This window comes from Fundulus heteroclitus, chromosome 11, assembly GCF_011125445.2.
Source record: "Fundulus heteroclitus isolate FHET01 chromosome 11, MU-UCD_Fhet_4.1, whole genome shotgun sequence".
Taxonomy (NCBI): domain Eukaryota; kingdom Metazoa; phylum Chordata; class Actinopteri; order Cyprinodontiformes; family Fundulidae; genus Fundulus; species Fundulus heteroclitus.
In genome coordinates, this window is record NC_046371.1 from 14,577,721 (window position 1) to 14,597,460 (window position 19,740).

General features: G+C 41.2%; 1 protein-coding gene across 2 annotated transcripts; it reads right to left on the bottom strand.

Moving 5' to 3' along the window:
* Nucleotides 1-844: 844 nt before the first annotated feature.
* On the bottom strand, nt 845-19,152 carry LOC105923120 (sodium/hydrogen exchanger 6). 2 transcript variants are annotated; one of them, XM_036142902.1, is made up of 17 exons: nt 18,775-19,152; nt 16,227-16,426; nt 15,142-15,219; nt 13,820-13,896; nt 13,542-13,654; nt 13,222-13,327; nt 12,860-12,991; nt 12,209-12,350; nt 11,643-11,748; nt 8,582-8,670; nt 8,010-8,123; nt 7,551-7,662; nt 5,719-5,872; nt 5,609-5,639; nt 4,189-4,277; nt 3,557-3,662; nt 845-3,311 (listed from the first exon to the last, which is right to left on the bottom strand). In XM_036142902.1, exons 1-17 carry the CDS (start codon nt 19,052-19,054, stop codon nt 3,003-3,005), a joined length of 2,238 nt encoding a protein of 745 aa, XP_035998795.1. In that variant the 5' UTR covers nt 19,055-19,152; the 3' UTR covers nt 845-3,002. The 2 variants fall into 2 exon arrangements, with proteins under 2 accessions (XP_035998795.1, XP_035998796.1); XM_036142903.1 differs by lacking the exon at nt 12,860-12,991.
* Nucleotides 19,153-19,740: the final 588 nt, after the last annotated feature.

Here is a 19,740-nt window from a genome sequence, read left to right on the forward strand (position 1 = left end):
ATACCCCACAAATTCTCGATGGGGTTCAGGTCAGGGGAATTGGCAGGCCAATCAAGGACAGTAATGCCATGGTCAGTACACCAGTTACTGTGAGAATCTTATGTCGTCTCTTAACCACTACCATACTTGTGATTTAGTTTACTGAACCAAGCTGAGTGTTTTTCAAGGCTCAGGAAACCCTGCAGTGTTTCGAGTTAATTAGACGACTCAAGTGATTAGTTGAATAGTATACTAGTATACTTGTTCACGATATTCTATTATTTTGAGATAGGATTTTTGGGTTTCTTAAGCTGTAAGCCATAATCAGTGATATTAAAACAATAAAAGGCTTGCGATATTTCAGTTGATTTGTTATGAATCCAGGATGTATGACATTTCATGTTTTTTAATTGCATTACAGAAAATAAAGAACTTTATCACAATATTCTAATTTTCTGACAGTCCTGTAGTTAAGAGAAACAAAAAAGGTTTAATGAAACAAAGATGACTGAAGTGAAAAACCAAAGATGGTGTTTAATGTCTCCCAGCTGCTGAGATTTAAAAAAAATAAACATTGCTTTTTTTCATTTCACAATAAAATAGCAAATCTGCAGGTGCCCCATCTATAAAAATAAGCTTTTGACAGAAGTCTTAATATTGCAGCATCTAAAAGTTATTTTAGGCACCATCTACTGTCTCCTTGACAACTAACCTCAAATGTAGGTTTTCCCTGCACATCACAATAACACAAATTGTGTTGGTCTATCACTTCAAACCCCAGTCAAACAAACTATAAAGAGTTTGCGATCATAACACGAAGGACTACGAAGAAGCCCAAGAAGTATGAACAGAACAGGACAATCCGTGACGGCTTCAAAATGTGATTTTATTGTCTTTCACATCTGCAGGATGTTAAACTGATGATACAATTACTTTAGGATTACAGGTTGTCTCTTTAAAAAGTCAAACAAAACATGGACCTGTTGAAAGCGTACCCAAAAATATATTTTCCACAAACTGCAGAAACATCAAACACTTTCACAAATTAATTTTATTATTATTCTTTTTTTTTTTTGTCCCAAAATCTCCTTGTAGATAAATGTGATAGGACGGACGTAGAAACGCAGAAACTCAAAAAGCGCATAGAGAATACTGCTTGATCAGGAGCTCAACCTAACAGATGACAGATTACTGTTTGTGACGTCGTCACATTTCACATCAATAAAAACAAGCGTTCACATGGAGTTAAACAGTTGACCAAAATGGGACTTTAAATCATTTTCTGAAGGATGACAGAACAGAATAAACAAACTATATCAAAGAAAGTGCAGAGCGTAGTCGGTATGAAGACAACTTCCCTTTCCCTTTAGTTCCTTTTCAGCCGCTGTCATTAAAGTATAGAGACTTTCTTTTATTTCTTCATTTGAAACTGTCAAGGTAAGAGTAATGTTTTTTTTTTTTTTTGCCTAGAAATGTGAGCAATCTTTTAGATTCGCCAGCAGAGATTTGACAGTAAAAGCACAGACAGATGGGGACGCTGGGAGTTAAATTATACTGAGGAAAAGTGGAGTATGTAGCATCAATCCGAAGGTTTAATGTGATATTTAAAAGGATCATCTTACTGCACTTAAGCAAAACAAAAATATGTACAAAGACAGTTCCTGAATAGGCACTTATGTTCAAAACAGTTCAGCTAGCCTCTTTTTCCATGTTTGATGGCAACAAAATCGGTACTTTTTTTTTTCTTGTTGTTCTTTTAGTGGTTTTTCTTCAAGAAACTTCAACCCGATGGAAGTGGTAAACCCAGGAAAGGAATAAACATTAGCCCTAATAATAACTATATAAAATCTGACCACACACACACACACACACACACCCACCCACACACAAGGAAGATCAGGTTGCGAAGTATAAAGTAAAAGCATGTGCTACGGTACGGGGGAAAAAAGACAAACCCCAGGAATAAATATCTATGTCTGACGTCTTCATCGCAAAAAGGTACCGTGTAGAAAAAAAAAAAAAAAAAGTTGTGCTTGTCATTTATTTTAATAAAAAGGAGGTGTTCGGCACCTGGCAGTAATGATTGAAAAGCTGCACAATAAATAATAAATAAGCAAAAAAAAAAAAATCACCAAAGTTATAAACAATGTTTCTGTTAAATAAATAAATCAATAGTTAAAAACGATTCGAACAGGCGGTCAGTGCTAAAATCTGTCTCAGTGTAGATACTTGGGTCAAAAACAAAGGCCGGATGCTTGAGCACGGGCCCTCAGCATGATACTGCCAACTCCTTGCTTGACAGCAGGTATTAGTGTTCTTATCTTAAACTTAAACTCCCGCCTTGAACTTTATATACATTAGCACACGCTCCCCTCGACGGCATTCCCTCTTTTCAATCTCTCTCCCTGCTGAGAATCCCAACCTCGGTTAGGTGGAATTTAAGCTGACAGAAAAGGTTAAATTAAAAATCAAGTCTAAAAGCTCTCCGGGGGACATATTAGTGAGGTCGTGTGAAGTAATCTTTAGAGTTTGGTGGGATCTTTAAAAACAAATACTTGGATAGACGCAGAAGAAATCGTCAGTGGGAACCCGACCACAGAGAATTCTACGTTTTCCACGCGGTTTCCGCGGCGGAGCAACACACGCAGAGAAAGTTGGAGCTTTTGGAGACCGCAGTAGTACGAACGAATCAGCTCAGAACGATAGCCTTCTGTATGGGCTGCCTGGCAGGATCTTAGTACCCTAGTCTACATGTAGTGCATTAATAATCAAGATCACGAGAGTCTACCAACACGGGGAGCTGAATCAAGCACGGCTCGCGCTGCATAAGGTGACATTGATTTCAAACTGCTTCTTAGACACAATGTTGGTCCAGTCAACACTAAAACGTTAGGGTACCATGAAAGCAGTTTGATCGAAGATTGATTCATTATACATGTGAACTACGTCTTGATCGTTGTTGTTGTTTTTTTGTTTTTTTTGTTTTTTTTGTTTTTTACCGACAGAAACATCGAAACCCCATCTTACAGTCTGTGCCTGCGAGGTTCGGAGCGCGGAGGAGAGGGCGGAGGCGGGAGGGTGACGGTCGTCGGCGGCTCCGCCGGGTCGTCCATCGGCAGGACGAGCCGCGTGCCGCGGATCGCCACGTCGCGCTCGGCCGCGTCCGGCTCGCGGTCCCGACTTTCGTTGAAGGGGCCGCCGCCGGAGTGCTTGGGGTTGATGGTGCGGGACCCGGACGCGTCGGTGCTGACGGTGACGTCGGCGTACATGGAGCTCACGTTGGCGTCGTTCAGGATGAAGTCGGAGTCGTCGTCGTGAAGCTGGCCTTCGTTCTGGGGGGGGGGGATGGAAAAAGGAACGCAAGGTAAAAAAGTTCTGATGAAACACAAGAAGGTGGAAGATTATCTATAACGTTGTTTTACTGGGAGGTCGGGGAAAGAGTTGGAGTGAACGGAGCTGATTGTTGCTCTTCAATAGCAAATAAAATACACAGGTATAGATTCTTATTATAACTCAGAAGCGTAGCTGCTGGGGTTTAATGTCCTGAACTGGGAGTAACTGAGCCTTATCTGCAAACCTCATAGGCCTGTGGACTGGTGAGGCATCGTGCCAGGGGGCCACAACATGTTGGCAGAGTAGCGGTCAGAGGGGGTCCGCTGTGGGTCAGGAGGGGCTTCAGGTAGCTGGTGGAAAAGTTTTGGTCAAGGACCTAATTCATCAAACAGGAAAGTCCTATAGAAGCTGTGTTCAACGTCTCTGCTTTATAAATGTATTTATAGAGTCACTAACATTTGACCATACAAAGCTTTGACCAACATTATTACATAGAATTAATTATGCTTTTATGCTTAACATGACTCTATAGGACAAATTATTTCTGCAAACGTTTGAGATCCAAACAGCTTATTTGATGCCTTTTGAGTTAAATCTGCTCTCAGCGGACTCAATGTAGGTAGAAACTTGTATTATCCTATTGGTAAAAGTAAAACATTGGATGTCAGGAAACTTCATGAGCCTAATTTGCAAGAAAAAAAAACTGGGCTAAAATACAAGACATACGTAAAATAAATATATAAGATACAAAACTAAATCATCCGTAAATCATCAACACCAACAGAAAGATTTGCAAAGAGCACCCTCTAGTGTTTGAAGTGGTCAGCATAAGGAACCAGGACAACTTCAGAAAGTGATCCGTAGCTTAAAGGATACTTGTGGTCGAAGTTGTACCAGATCCTGAAGGGCCAGGCGCTTTCATGTTTGGTGCTTCTCCTCTGCGACCCATCCAACACAGCTGAGCCCTGGAGAAAAGACACCTTAGCTAAAACTTGTTTCTTTGGGACCACATGTCCCAAAACCTGAGACAAACGTCCTTAAACCCCGTAGATGAAGAACATTGTCTTTCAAAAGCAAAAGAAAAAAACATGTTTAACCAGCAGCCTGCACTTTTAAATTAATCATATCCTAATAATGATATATTCAAATTATTTTCTGCATATAAATCATACAAATGAATAACTAGTATTTTATGCTATTGCATAGAGTGGAATTTCCCTGCATACAGTGACTTGCTAAAGTATCCTAAAACAAGCGTGAGTTATGATCGAATGGTTTGGTTCAAAGCACATGTGTGTGTTAGAATGGCCTAGTCAAAGTCCAGGGCTAAAGCCAGGTAAATGTTTTTGCTAAAACTTGACACTCAGATGCTTTTCATTCAATCTGACTGAGCTTAAGATATTTAGTTAAGATGAGAAAAAAAAAACATGATATGTGCAAAGCTGGTAAAGACAGAAGGCAAAAGACCTGAAGCTGTGATGAAAAGTGGTTCTGTAACGTTCTGACAGAACCAGTCAGAGGTTCTGAATAAAAATGAACATGAAACCTTTTGGGGGGGGGTTTGTGTAAAAAAAAAAATCTAAATCATCACTTACATTTGACTGCGTAATTATTCACTACTTTGCTCTGCTCTAACACATAAAACCCACATAAAATACACTGAATTTTTTTAAATATGAGAAAGTCAAAGGGGTATCAGTACTTTTGCAAGACAGTTTTTAAAAAAAATAAAAAAAACTACACCCTGAAAAAGATTAAAGTTGAGTGAAGTTCTATGATGGAAATATTAATTTCCTTGATTAGAGAGCTAGTGATGGGACTTGATCCCCACTTGGTGATTTTCTGTTTAACTCACCACTGAGGTGACATGAAGTCTAACACTTTCACATACTTTATTTTTCCAGCTTTAAGCTTTAAGTAGGCAGACACGACTGTTTGTTGCTTTTCCTTAACTCCAAAATGCGATTTCCACCCCGGATCCAACCTGCTCATCTGTCGATGGGTGCATTACATTCCTTTGCTGCTGAAAATACGTTGTTCTCCCTCTGACAGTTCTTCCCCTATTTAAGGCGCCACACTTTCAGGAAACACTTCTCCCTGTTGAGATTATAAACCTCTCCTGCACTGCTCCTCATATGTTGGCGCACCAATACGCACTGTGCTCAACAAGCTCATCAGTATCCAGTTATCATTGAAACGTTTATTTATTGATCATGCACCGCTAGTTCTACATGAAAAAAAAATTACAAATTAATATCTAAAAACCTCTGAATAAGGGATTGGACTAATTACTTACAGAGTGCTCTTGATCGGAATCCACTCCCACTCTGAAAGAAATGGCAAACGTTACGTAGATGCTATGAAGGGCGGAGAAAGAAAAAAGGGCTAACAGGCCGCCGGTCTTACGGTATGCTCATGAACGACAGCATGGGCGTGGTGCCCCCTCCACAGATCCACACGGTGAAGAAAACGATCAGCAGGGTGGTGGAAAACATCATCTGGCGGGCGTACGTGGCCGTGTCCCGGATAGATAGGGCAAAGGTCATGGCCCCGCGCAGGCCTGGTGCAGGCAGGAGACAAAGAGGTCTGTTTTTAATAAACGGCGTTACAGACGTCTGCTAACAGATCACCCTTCAAGGAGGCCTGCGCCGAAGGCAAAGGCAACAGAAGCCCACATAAACACTGAAACCCTTATCACCTATATAGCGTGGGCGGTATCAGTCATTATGTACAAAATGTCTGCACCTCAGCGGAGCTTCAGGTTCCGGTTGACACCACTGTTGCTGATCTGTAGGTAGATCAGCTGGTCCACTGGTGCAATGAGAACCACCTGAAGCTCAACCTTCTCAAGACTGATGATGGTGGACCCCCCCCCCCCCCCCCCCCCCCACAGTGCCTTCCCTCATCCTCCTCAACAACATTGTGTCTGCTGTGGCTCACTCCCGGTTTTTCTGAACCTGAGATGGTCCTCCTCACATTGTTCAGAAGGAGGTCCAGATGAGGCTGTACTTCCTGTGGCCGTTGAAGAAGTACTTCCTTCCCCCAGGCTATCTCTGTGCTGATTTTATATTGAATTTAACATTTTTTGTACATTGCGAGCGCTGTAACCGACATTTAATTCCTTCATGCACTTTTAATCATCTTACTGAAAAGTGCTTTATAAATAAACTGATTTATTTTGCCTTGACTGTGCAGACGATCATGGCAGGATAAAGCAGTTTCTGATATGTATATTGATGTAATTTCCTCAACAACAAAAAAAAATCTATGTCTAAAAAAAATACTGCTCATACAATAAAAAGATAATCGCTGCCCCTTATGTGTGTCAGTTTACTCAACAGGGGATTGTGGTATCCCGTCTACAAGTTCTGGACACAGTTTATGCTCCAGGAGTCCAGAAAAGGGCCAGACACATCGCCACAGATCCCACCCACCCACCGTTTGACCCACTTCCATCATGTAAACGCTACAGAAACATTAAATCAAAAACTGATAAACTTAAAAAAAACACCATGTTGGTGACCCCTGCCCTAAAGACTATTTGCACGTTTTGAGTTTCTCAGGGAGCGTGTTGGTCAGAGCAATCAACTTTTTTTTCGTTCATAAAAATAATAATACTAATAATGTGTGGAAATATTATGTGCTGTTGCGTCTGCGTGTTTTTGATGTTATCTGTGTGCATCCTGAGCCGGCGTCTGTATGGTAACGCAGGGCGACAATTAAGATTCTTTATTTACAACGTTCTAGAAAGCTATGTGGGCTGTGCAGTGGCACTGTTGCCTTGCAGCAAGATCGTCCTGGGGTCTTTCTGCAGGGAGTTTGCCTGTTCTCCCTGCGCGCGGGTAGGTTCTCTCCGGGTACTCCGGCTTCCTCCCACAGTCCAAAAGGTTAATCGGTTACTGTTAATATCCCCCTACGTGTGTGTGTGTGTGTGTGTGCATGGCTGTTTGTCATTGTGTTGCTCTGTGATAGACTGGCGACCTGTCCAGGGCGTACCCCACAACCCCGCCTGGAAAAAGGACGGATAGAAATCCGCGTCATAACCTACACCCACGTTGTTTTTCTTAATTTCAAGGCTCATAATTACCACTATCCGGTGGTGCAGGGGTAGTACACACAACCCAGTTGTACACACAACCCTTCGACGTGGTCGTCGGTGGGTTTCTTCCCCCTTCCTGTCAGCCTTCTTTCATTAAAGATCACTAGTGCCACAAAATAAAAATAAAAAAACCACTAACCTGCAAACATCATAACATGCTGAAAGTTCATTCCGATCTTGTTTCTGCGGCCCAGGTTGAGGAGGAAGGACAAGGGGTAGATGTTTGCAGCCCTGCCTAGAAACACAGCCAGCTGCACGAAACCGGGTCAAGGAAATAACCCAGTGGAATAAAAAAATAAAAAAAACACAACAACAGGCGCAGACAAGACAGAGCGGAAAATATTTGTGGGCAGAAACCGCATAAACCAAACTGACTGACTAATGTGTCCTTTTATGAGTGCTTTCAAGTTTCCATCTTGGTTTTAATTAGCAGCAAATTCTAATCTAAACTGAAATGTTCCACTGACAGCTTCTCGATATGCAAATATTTAATGATTACCGGCGCAGTACACTTTTCATCAAAATGCTTTTTCGGTGAGGCATTTTTTTTTTTTTTTGGCGTGTGCGCTGATCCGACGCGGAGCAGAGTGAAGGATACAAAGGCACCAATGATGAACATCGGGTTAAAGACGTGTGACTGGAAGGAGAAGAGAGTCAGGCCCATGTAGGAGAAGATGAAGTTTTCTGCCAGGAAGTTGAGCAGCTCAAACAGCTGAAAAAAAAGAGAAAGAGACGAGTGAGTTATGAGAAATTAGGTTTTTATCTAAATGTCGGCTGGCAAAGCTCAACAAATTATGCGTTAGAAGCACAAACTGCTCTCTTTTTCTATTTTTTTTTTCAAAGAAATGATGTGAGTTTATAGAGGATGTACCTAAAAAGTGATGTAAAATGACATCACCCTTTGGACTTCTGAGAATGACCTGCTGCAAATCAAATCTGCATCCTCATTTCTGTGTATTTATCCACAAAGCAGTTTTTTTTTTTCTCCCGTATCTGTTAACTTTGTGTGACCGCAGCATTTTGTAAAGCAGTTTTTTATATAAACACGATGTTTGATGCTGTGCCACAGTAAAAAAAGCAATTACACCATTGGTGTTGTGAAATAAAACGCCTTAAAAAAGACGCAGTAGCAGGGATATGGATGCGACTGGGCCATGGAGAGCTTTTTACCTGTTTAGTCCTGTCTTGAGAGTCACGAGAGAGATTGTTGTAGGTGTAATGAGCCTGAGTCATTCCACAGAACAGCACTGCCACGACGCCTGGAAATAAAAAAAAAGAAACAAAAATACTTCATTCTCTAGGAGTAGAAGCAGGAGGATGGTTCAGAGTATTTAGGAAACAGGACTACAGGGTGTACACCCTCCCCCCCCCACCGCCTCTCGCCCATTGACAGCTGGAGATAGGCACCAGCACCCCTCATGACCGGAAAATGGATAAATGGATGGATGGATGGATGGATGGATGGATGGATGGATGGATGGATGGATGGATGGATGGATGGATGGATGGATGGATGGATGGATGGATGGATGGATGGATGGATGGATGGATGGATGGATGGATGGATGGATGGATGGATGGATGGATGGATGGATGGATGGATGGATGGATGGATGGATGGATGGATGGATGGATGGATGGATGGACTACAGAGGGCATTGTGGGTAGGGCTGTGTTAAAAAATGGATTTTCCAACTCTGAATTCTCATGAATTCCTAAAGATCAATTCATATAACCAAAAATTAATTACAAAAAAATAAAATTCCACTGTGAACTAAAATGTATGATCCGGCATTTGTGAATCACTCCAGAAGCTGAACTTTTAATGTCATATTTTAATAATGCACCAGGTTAAAGTCCAAATAGCAGCTGTAGATATGTCTGGCGTCTGTTTTCTAACCTGGGTCTGTTCGGATATTCTGCCCAACAGCATGTTTGTGAAAGCAAATGTCTTTATCAATTTGCTGTTGAACGTTAATACGATACTAGTATCAATATGTTGCATAGCTACAGAGTCATGTAATTCAGGTAGCAGCTAAAAATTGTTTTTTAATATCAGCCATCCAATTGTCCCTAAGGGGACATTGAAGGGAAATAAAATAAAAAAAGTTAAATAAACTTGCACACCAGTTACTTTCTGGTGCCCGTATTCACAAAGATTCCCAAGACTAAAAGTAGCTCTTATAGTGATGTCATTTTAGGACAAAGCTTAGGATTTGGGAAAAAATTTTCTTAGAATTTAACCTCGGTAAGATAAGTTATTCACAAAGCATCTTCAAGGGACTGAAAAGTGAAAAATGGTAGGAGAGGAGAGGAGGACTTTTAGCCAAGCAGGGTAGAGGGTGGAAACGGAGAACGCTGATTGGCTGATCCACCCCCTTCACCGGTGGAGGACATGAGCAGATAAACATCTATAACCTTCATACAATTATTAATATGGAAATAAGATAAACTTTGTCATCCCCGTAGGGGGAAATTAATTAGTGCCAGCGGCATGATGAATTAAAGGCGGCTCTATGCAACGTCATTTTATTCAGGATAAATAAATAATAGGTAAAATGTTGGATGATCATGTATAAAAAGTGGAGAAATTTAGAGAATATAAAGAGCTGAGAAAGTATTGTCTGTACGGCATGATAATATATGTATTATTATGTATTATTAGATAATAATATATAGGGAAATATAAAATACGACCGACGCAGTAGATCGATTAAGTAGTAAAATGACTTCATTTTTGCTCATTTTCATCTTAATCCACTTTAATCTGGTAATTTCTCTCCTTTGGTAGGACTCTGGGAGTCTTTGTGAAGACGGGCACAGATTCTTTTGGTATCCTGTGCACACCAGAAAGACTTTTTTTTAATTTATTTCCCTTCAATGTCCCTTTAGGGGCTCAGTAATTTTGGGAACGGATCGGATTCTAAATCGAATCGATTCTTGAAATTTGAATCAATACCCAGCCGTAATTGTGGGAAATCTTTGATGCATGACTGCACATGAATACAAAGGAAATACTTGATAAATCATTTTCAGCTTGATCAGCCTGAATTGGGAAAATGGCTGGTTGTAAAGTATCCCACTCGTCCAGACGTTGTCGGGGAATGTTTTTGGACTGTGGGAGGATGTCGGGTACCCAGGGAGAACATGCAAACTCAGTGCAGAAAGAGGAAAGGCGAGGATTCAAACCCAGGACCTATTCTGTTGTAAGGTAACAATGCTGCCAACATCGTCACATTGCAGCCTGGTTGGAAAGCAGGGCCAGGAAAATGGCAGGCGTTGGGGAGTTCGTCCTGCAATTGGCGGGTTGCCGGTTCGATACCACATTCTGTGCAAGACACTTCCCCCGAATTGCCAGACGGTGGTCAGAGGGCCTGGTGGCGCCGTTGTATGGCAGCCTCGCCGCTATCTGTCTGCCCCAGAACAGAGATGGCTACTAACATAGCTCACCACCGTCAGGGTGTGAATGTGTGTGAATGTAATAGTGTAAAGTGCTTTAAAAGACTAGTTAAAGCTATACAAGTACATTTTCCTTAGTAATGCTGAAAATTGTAATGGCCACATTGATTCTGATGAACCCTTACCACTCACTATGAGCTTTAGCATCCCCCTCCCCACTAAAATATATATATCACATTAGGAGCAGGTAGAGATAAATATATTATCAATATGTAGATTGTGAATTAAGGACATTTGAAATAATAACATCCTAGCAAATACTGGATTCAAGTAACACTAATAATGTAATTGAATATATCGTGCAGCTCAATGGGGAATCTCTAAGGACAACCCTCCTCAGTGTGGAAGGGGTTGTTAAAGGTTAGTGCAATTCAGGATTAGTGAGGAGTTTGGAAATGAAGGTCAGAGGGTGTAAGAGGGAAGGAAACTACATTTTCTAAAGCATCATAACTTCTGTTTAAGCTGCCACTTATACCAGGAAGACTGAATATATCACCACAAAGCCGCTCTGTTTCATCCTTTACATGCTTTCACACATCCTTCTGTTATCAACATGGTGGATTCTGAAATGCTGGAGATCTCCGACATAAGATAAAGGGAAACCTTCATTCTGCAGGGCAGGAGTCTTTATTTAAAAGTCAAAAAGGTTATGTTATCCCTTTAGGAAAGGTTCAGAAAAATCCTTCGATATAAAAATTACATTTAGTCTTTGTATTGTTGTTAATTAGAGCTTAAACTGACATCAGTAGGTCAAAATCAGCTGAAGATGTACCTGTCATCCCGCAGGCCTCTGCCAACAGAAAGGTGCTCCAGGACATCAGGAAAAATAGGCCCGTTTCCAGCAAGGGGAAGTCCCTCAGCTTAGTAAACTTTGTGACGTGAGGACAACTTCCAGTTAGGGAGCAAAGCAAGAAAACTCTGAGACAACGATGAACAAATATACAGTAACCTGCACATTTAATTTTTACCGTTAGTAAAATCTGCATTAAAAGAAGAATTTAAATCATCTTTTATTACAGTAGAACATTAGCTTTTAATACTTACTTAATACTTTTATTCTGAATGATTCTAGACATACTGTGGGGATGCATTATCTTTGAAACATTAATCTTTTTGATTAAAAAGTTGCAGCTATGACCTTTAAAGGGACTGTAAGGGCTAGTAAATGTGAAACTTTTAAATTAAAAAAAAGTTAAGGTGATGCCACTGCAGTAGAAGATCTTTCTAGGGGAATTAATTTACACGGAGGCCGCTGTATGCATCGCAGTTATGCAAGAGCTATGCAACCAAAAAGACAGTTCAAGATAAAACAGATTTAATCACTGCGTAAAAGGATATGAGAGCAGTCATGACTCCGGTAGCCATACCGAGAGCAAAAGAGCCACTGAAGACACCCAGGAAGATCCCGAAGGATTTTAGCACGGCCATGGCCTCAAAGCTGTGGCTGTTGTCCCCCGTAGGCTGATACGCAACAATGGATCTGAAGGGCGAGTAGAGTACACAGAAACATTTACAAGGAAAATGGAGGTGGAGTACTTCTGAGAACACAGGAAAAGAAAGTGGTCAAACCCATGCTCTTATTTCTTTAGAATCAGAACTGAAACGGAGCTGGGTTTTACAAATAAAAAAAAAAAAAGGTTATCATGCTCAAGACTAGTTTGAAGCATCAGCTACACTTGATTACCATTCAATAATAAAACTACTCACTTTTTCAAGTTGGAAAAATTATAATAAAGTCAAATTTTTCTGATTAGAGGCATGGTAATGAGAATATGAGGTAAACTGGGAATGAAAGAAAAAGGAGAAAAAGGGGCAGCAGCGGCAAAGTGATACATGTAAGAGGGGAGTAATTACCCTAAAGGTGATTTAAGTCTACATTTTAATTTTATGCACTGCAGCACAACAAAAAACAACAATAACAACAACAACAAAAAAATCTACCATTTCATCACAAGCAAAATGCACACGGTCCACCCAACCCAAACCCACCCACGAGGAGTAAACGTCTGGTTTTCTCCCAGCCGTCCTTCTATCTCCTCGGGCATAGCGGAGCTGTCCTCTCCGGTGGAGAGAGCAGCTCCGGCCCCCTGCCTGCTCTGCTTCTCAAAGCGCAGGAGGACGCTACACACACAGATGCATACATACGTACGGGTCAATGGCGGTCAACGACACGGATGGGTGGAGAAAGGCAAGCAGTGAAATGACAGGGATGTTGATGTTAGTGTGGTTCACTTCCACGTGGAGAGTCACAGTTAGCACTACATGTCGGCACGGGGGGGTGGGGGGGAAACAAATCCTTTTCCTAATGCGATTTTCAAATAAGTGATCAGGGCTGAGGGTTTGACACTTACGACGAGAGGACAATGGCCACGGCGTCGTTGAGGACGCTCTCTCCGAACAATAAAGCGTACAGGTCCACGTCTACCTTCAGCTCGTTGAAGATGGCCAGCACTGTCACTGCGGCAGACGGAGACAAGCGGTACGACTTTAGAGCAGGGTAAATACACAGAAAGTCCTCAGAGACGCTCCCCAGTGAAGCAAAGGCCACCAGGCTGCTTACATGACATCCATGCAGGCAAGAACTTTTTGACTTTTGGAAATCTATTTCTAATCAAGGGATTCAATTGGCCGCTTCTGTTTAATATTGCATACGGGTGATTGCACTTCCTACCTGGGTCTGTTGCCGAGACGATGGCCCCGAAAAAGAGGCAGTCGGTAAAGAAAAAGTCCCCGCCGAGCTGGCCCACAACTTTCATAAAGGACACAACGCCATACATGAGGAGTCTGAAAAGGAAACAAAAGGCATTAAGAACTCTGGCAATCTTTTGGCCAACCAACAAATTGACTTTCGTTTATTCACTTAAGTTAGTGAAACGGGTTATTTAGTCTAGTGGTTAAAGAGTAATCCCTGTTTTTTATAGTTATATCAAAGAGGATCGGCTGTCTTACCCGATAACAAAGCAGGATATGACTGTTCCCATGAAAGCGTAGGTCAGGATGGAGCCGATGTTTCGGAAAAAATGCCTCTAATGGGAAAGAGAACGTTAATAAATCAGAAGGAGTTAAAAAATACATTTAAAATCAAAACGTCAAGCCAGGACATCAATAACTCTAAACAAAACAATCAATCTTTCATTTTACAAATGTATTCACGTTCTCATAGCATAACCTCAACATTTCCAGAACACGTTTAGAGCTAAAACCAGACCCTATCAGAAAAGCTTTTCTCTGACATTAAAACAGAACAAAACTTTGCTGTTTTTGCTCAGGATTAAGATCATTTATGTTTACCTTTTATACATTTTAAAGCTTACATGCATGAAGATTACTAGGACTTTACCAAATCTGGGAAAGCCCAGATGTGCCATGGCTGTGAAAGGATTCTGACAGGTCAATTCACAGCATTTAAAAAAGGTAAATAGAAGCACATCTGTGAATTCATTTTAACGCGACACATCAAACACACTGCTTCCTTGTGTGACATCATGAAAATACCAACGACGACACCGTACCAGGAAGAGAATCAAAGACCTTCGCAAGTCCTGCTCAACAACATCCAACACGGTTAAACAGATAAACGCAGCCAGAATGTGCTACGTTCATCTGCTAAAATAATTCTATTTAACTGGAATCGCCATGGGACTGTTCGGCCAACGCACTGCTCAGGAAGACGACGGTATCTGCATGCCAGAGATGAAGGAGGGACTTATGGCACCGTGCTGACAGAACGTGAAGCGGAAACACTGAGGCAACATGTCAAGACCTCAGCCAGCAGGTTTTAGCTCAGGCACAAATCGGTCTCCCAAAATGGCCAAAGATCACCAGGCATCCAGCAAGATTAGCTACAAAGAGCAACAGAGTCGATATTTTCGAGAGGCCAACACGGAGTCCTGATCTCAAAAACAGTGTCGGCGACGCAGCCTGCAGAACTGACTCAGGTCCGCCTGTTCTGGCACAGGGTGTGACGGATTTCCCGGCAAATTATGGTGAGAAGCTTCTGGAAGGATATCTAAAACATCTGACCCAAGTCTGACAGTTTAAGGAAAAGTATGTAGACATCTGAACCTAAACAAAGTAATGTATTTTATTGCCATTTAGCAAATAAAATACATTTATAAATAGTAACCCGCATAAAACAGAAAATGTTTCAATCTCAGACAGCGAGAGAAAAAAAAAAGGTTATGTCTCTTTTTAAACCCTACGTAGATTTCTGGTTAATTACGGGCCTGAATTCTCGGACCTCGTTTCCTGAAACCTCTACAATCTCTTACCCTTTTTAGACTGTAACCTGCATGGAAGATAATGGGAGGCAGCAAAATGTTGAAAAACACCTCTGGGTCAAAGGTCACCTAAAAAAAAGAGCAAAAAGTTATAACGATTTACATCAATTTCTGCACTCTTCTGACTTTTCTGTTTGTTTCTATCAGTGATTTACTTGTAAAATAAAAATATACAAATAAGTAGTAATACATTTAATAATAACCCATACTCTGTGTTAGTACAGCTCCTAATAATATGTCAATTTGTATCGAGACAAAAATTAAAACCCACTGCAGCCTTCCTAAGCAAGTCAGCCCATTCTCATCTTGTCCTCTAGCCCAGGGATTCCCAAGTTTCGGGTCAGAACCTCCCTCTGGGCTGTGAATCACCCAACAGAGGCAAGATGACTCCCAGAAATCAATAAAAGGTTACACTTTATTTGAAGGGGTGTACATAAGACTGACATTACACTGTCATAAACAAGACATAACACCTGTTATGAACATAAATTACTCTTTATGAATGTTTAGGACTGTTGTCATTCGGTAAATTATGACACTATTAAAGCAAAGTTGACATTGTTTAAAATGTCTTTATGACAACTTGACATTAACAGACACAAGGTTAAGTTTAGGGCTTGATTTGGGATTAGGTTAAATTAAGGGCTTGGGGTTTTGTTAAATTAAGGGCTTGTCATAACACAGACATTTTAAACAATGTCAACTTTGCTTTAATAGTGTCATAATTTACCGAATGACAATGAATGACAACAGTCCTAAACATTCATAAAGAGTCATTTATGTTCATAACAGGTGTTATGTCATGTTTATGACAGTGTAATGCCAGTCTTATGTACACCCCTTCAAATAAAGTGTTAGCCAATAAAAATCCAAAAATGACTCTTAATTACATATTTATGTAACAGTTGTTATTTAACAACAGTTAAAAAAAAGGAATTATAAATGGTTAAATATCTTGTGATATACTTCCATCAGCTATATTATAAAGTGTCGGACCATTGTCACGGTCGTCTTGTGGATCAGAAGCTAAAAAAATAAATAAATAAATAAATAAACCAGGAAACGCCGCTCCTTGCCTTTCGCAGCATCTCATCGTCCTGCACTTGGTGGTCTTTGCCGCGGCTCACTTCCCCCTTAAGCGTGTACTCGTAGAACCTGCCGCTGACGTTGACCAGTAGCGTGGCCGGGCTGGCGTTGACGGCACACTCCAGGACAACGTCGCTCGTGCTTTGGGGCACGTGGATGCCAAAGCGCAGGATCACACCCACCAGGAGACCTTGGGGTACACATGACGTTGCAATGAAACCACATTTGCCTCGTACCTTTGCTCTGCGTGTTGCACCGCAAGGCTGACAGCTCTCTCCGTGCTAACGACACTTTTCAGCGTGTATGCTGTTACTGAGGGAAGGAGACTCAACGTTTGCTATTCATAGTGTCAGCGAGGAGCCTAAAAATGTATTCAAAGGAAGCAGAGAAATGTATGAAGACGTTTAAGAAGGAAACCATTTTCTACAATAAGTCAAGGCATGTCGTTTATTTAGTCGTACTAGGAGAGAGGAAGACTTCCAGCAGATAACAGAAAGGCTGCCATAAAGACCAACACACAGCAACATTTCTCTGTTTTATTCTTTTGAGCGTTGAACCTGGATTTGGAAATAACCATCTACAATCTTCAGGGACTACATAAGCAGACTGCAGCTTTAGTAATGCTAACCACCGGAACCGTGTAAGACGCTTAGTACGGTTCTCCTAAGCGTCAGCGGCATCATTTTGTTCGATTTAAATCAATAGCGTTGATAAATCTGCTAAGACTTGTTGCTTAATGCTACAGAAAAAAATTTTCTGGCAGTGTATAGAGATTAATCTTCCTCAAATACACGACAGAACGCGTGATTGGTTCCATGTTGGTGAGCTGGCCCGGTCCTGCTGCTGCAAAGCTCCCCCAAACCATAAGACTTCCTGCATTTGGCACAAGCCAAATAAATCCTCATTTCTAGTGTCCAAAAACTTTTTATTTCAGACCAATTGGAAGGTTTTCTCCTTGCTTTCAAAGGTATATCTGTGCAGTCTTTTTCTGGTTGGGCAAGCACACAATTTCCTATCAACAGCGGCAAGAGCCAGCAGTAGACCCGGCGATGACTTTTGGCCTCTTTTTGGGATGAACTTGCTTGAAGGGACGCCTCCAAACATGCTGTTTTGACTCTAGAATTGTAGACCATTTTCTTTACAGTGAAATGGCTGATTTCTAATTTCAAATCAAATGATTTCCAAACTCAAAAAACCCGCCACAACCTTCTACCTTCAGACCTCTTTCCAGCTCACCGTGGGATCGTCGCAAAGGTCTCAGGCTTCGACGAGACAACTTTCCTTCAAAAGGGCTGACTGACAACGCTCTAATAACGTGTGCCTGAAGGGACAATGTCAGCCACTTTAAAGGCGAAACGTACGGGTGTCCACTTTATCTCTCGAAATTTAATCTTTTAAACACATTTTAAATCAAAAACGTTACAATCTATACGAGATATTAGCTAACGCCGTTAATTGTTTTAGTTTTATTAACACTAAAATGAAATAGATAATGCTGATTTAAAAAAAAAAAATCTGTTTGTCAAAACCAAAGCACAGGCGTCCCCGGGGGGTCCAGCTGTTTCACCTTTAAAATGAAAAATCAAATAAAAGAAGTTATAATAATAATAATAGAACTTTATTGATCTCACAATGGAGAAATTTACTTCTGCATTTAACCCATCCCCTTTGAGAGCAGTGGGCTGTCACTGTGCTGCGCCCCGGGAGCAGTGTGGGGTTAAGGGTCTTGCTCAGGGAATAATAATAATAATAATAATAATAATAATAATAATAATAATAATAATAATAATAATAATAATAGGCAGCACTGTTGCCATGTAGCAAGAAAGTTAATAATGTTAATAATAATGTTACTAATTACTTTTCTAATTAGAACAAATGAAAGAACTGTTCATACTGAGCCTGGTTCTACTGAAGGTTTTTCCTTCCCGTTAATGGGGAGATTTTTCTTCCCACCGTCGCTTCATGCTTGCTCAGTATGAGGGATTGCTGCAAAGCCATGGACAATGCAGACGACTGTCCACTGTAGCTCTACGCTTCTTCAGGAGTGAATGCTGCTTGTCGGGACTTTGATGCAATCAACTGGTTCCCTTTTATATAGGAAATTTTTGACCAATCTGTATACTATGATTGAATTTGACTTTGTAAAGTGCATCGAGATGACATGTTTCATGAATTGGCGCTATATAAATAAAATTGAATTGAATCGATAACAGAAAGACGTGCAAGCGACGCGCCTGTGTGTGTGAGATCTGGAGCTCAGACCCCTTAAAGTCGCAGAGCAGACAGCCCAGTCTAATGTATTGTCTTAGGAACGTAAACAAAAGACGTAAAACACTATCGCTCACTAATGCGAGTCGCATTGAGCTGTCCCATGTTCGCCGACACGTGACGGCAAAGCGTTTAATTGGCTTACAGGTCGGGTTTAAGCAGCTGACCGCATCCGTCACACAGGCAGCCCAGTCATGAGGTGTCTTTTATTTTGACTCGCCTCGTTAGCCCATCGACACCACGGTTAGCCGACGTTAATGTCCTTACCGTAGATCATGGCGAGCCCCGTTTCGTGGAGGAACCTGAAGCGGCGGTGCTTGAAGAGCCATATGGTGAGGATGGTGAGCGTTAGTAGCATTATGAAGATCAGCAGATAGGCACTGTCCTGTCGGTGGCTCTCCTCCGCCATCCTCTCGGTAACGACGTTATCCATGGCAGCGTTCCCGTCGCCTTGGCCGCCGACGAGCAGCACCGGGAGCAGGAAAGGCAGCAGAAGGGACGGACTCGGCGGTTTGACACCAAGGTAGCGCCTCGGTGTGAATCCCATTTTGGCCTTGTGTTGGGGAAGTTACATTTGTCGTTTAAACTAGCGCCGCTTTAGGTGGACAAGTCGCACCCCCCTCTCAGTGGAACGCAACTGACAGCTTCTTCCGCAGCCGTTACCAAAACACGGGGACTTCCGGTTCTTCAAAATAAAAGCCCCCGCGTGACAAGTTTGTCTTGCGAGACCAACAGCGACCCGTCATGGTGCAGCTGAAAGAAAAGAGTGGTTTCAGAATAAAATGTAATTTATTTCTTTATTGTTATATTAATTGTTTTAAATTATGGAGATATATTAAAACAATTGTTTGGTTCTTCATTGTTTAATTTACTGTTTTGTGTTCGGTAAGTAGTTTATGTAATATGTGCGATTAATATTGCTTATCATTGTAATTGTATTTATTGTGATAGGTGTATTTTTTTATCTTTATTTTTTTAATATACAAAATTCCTCCCTTTCTTTCAGTTTTTGTTGAATTATTTATTTATTTTTTTACTCTTCTTTTTTGTAAAAAAAAATATATATAAAAATTGATAACTAAACAATAGTTAAATCAAGTGAAAGAGGTGAGAGAATGATAGAAATTCTACTGTTTAACGTTTGTGTATGATGCCAATAGATAGATCCAAATCATGCATGCATAGGGATAACTGGCAAACTCTGTGAAGAAAGACCCCAGGGTGCCTTCGTTT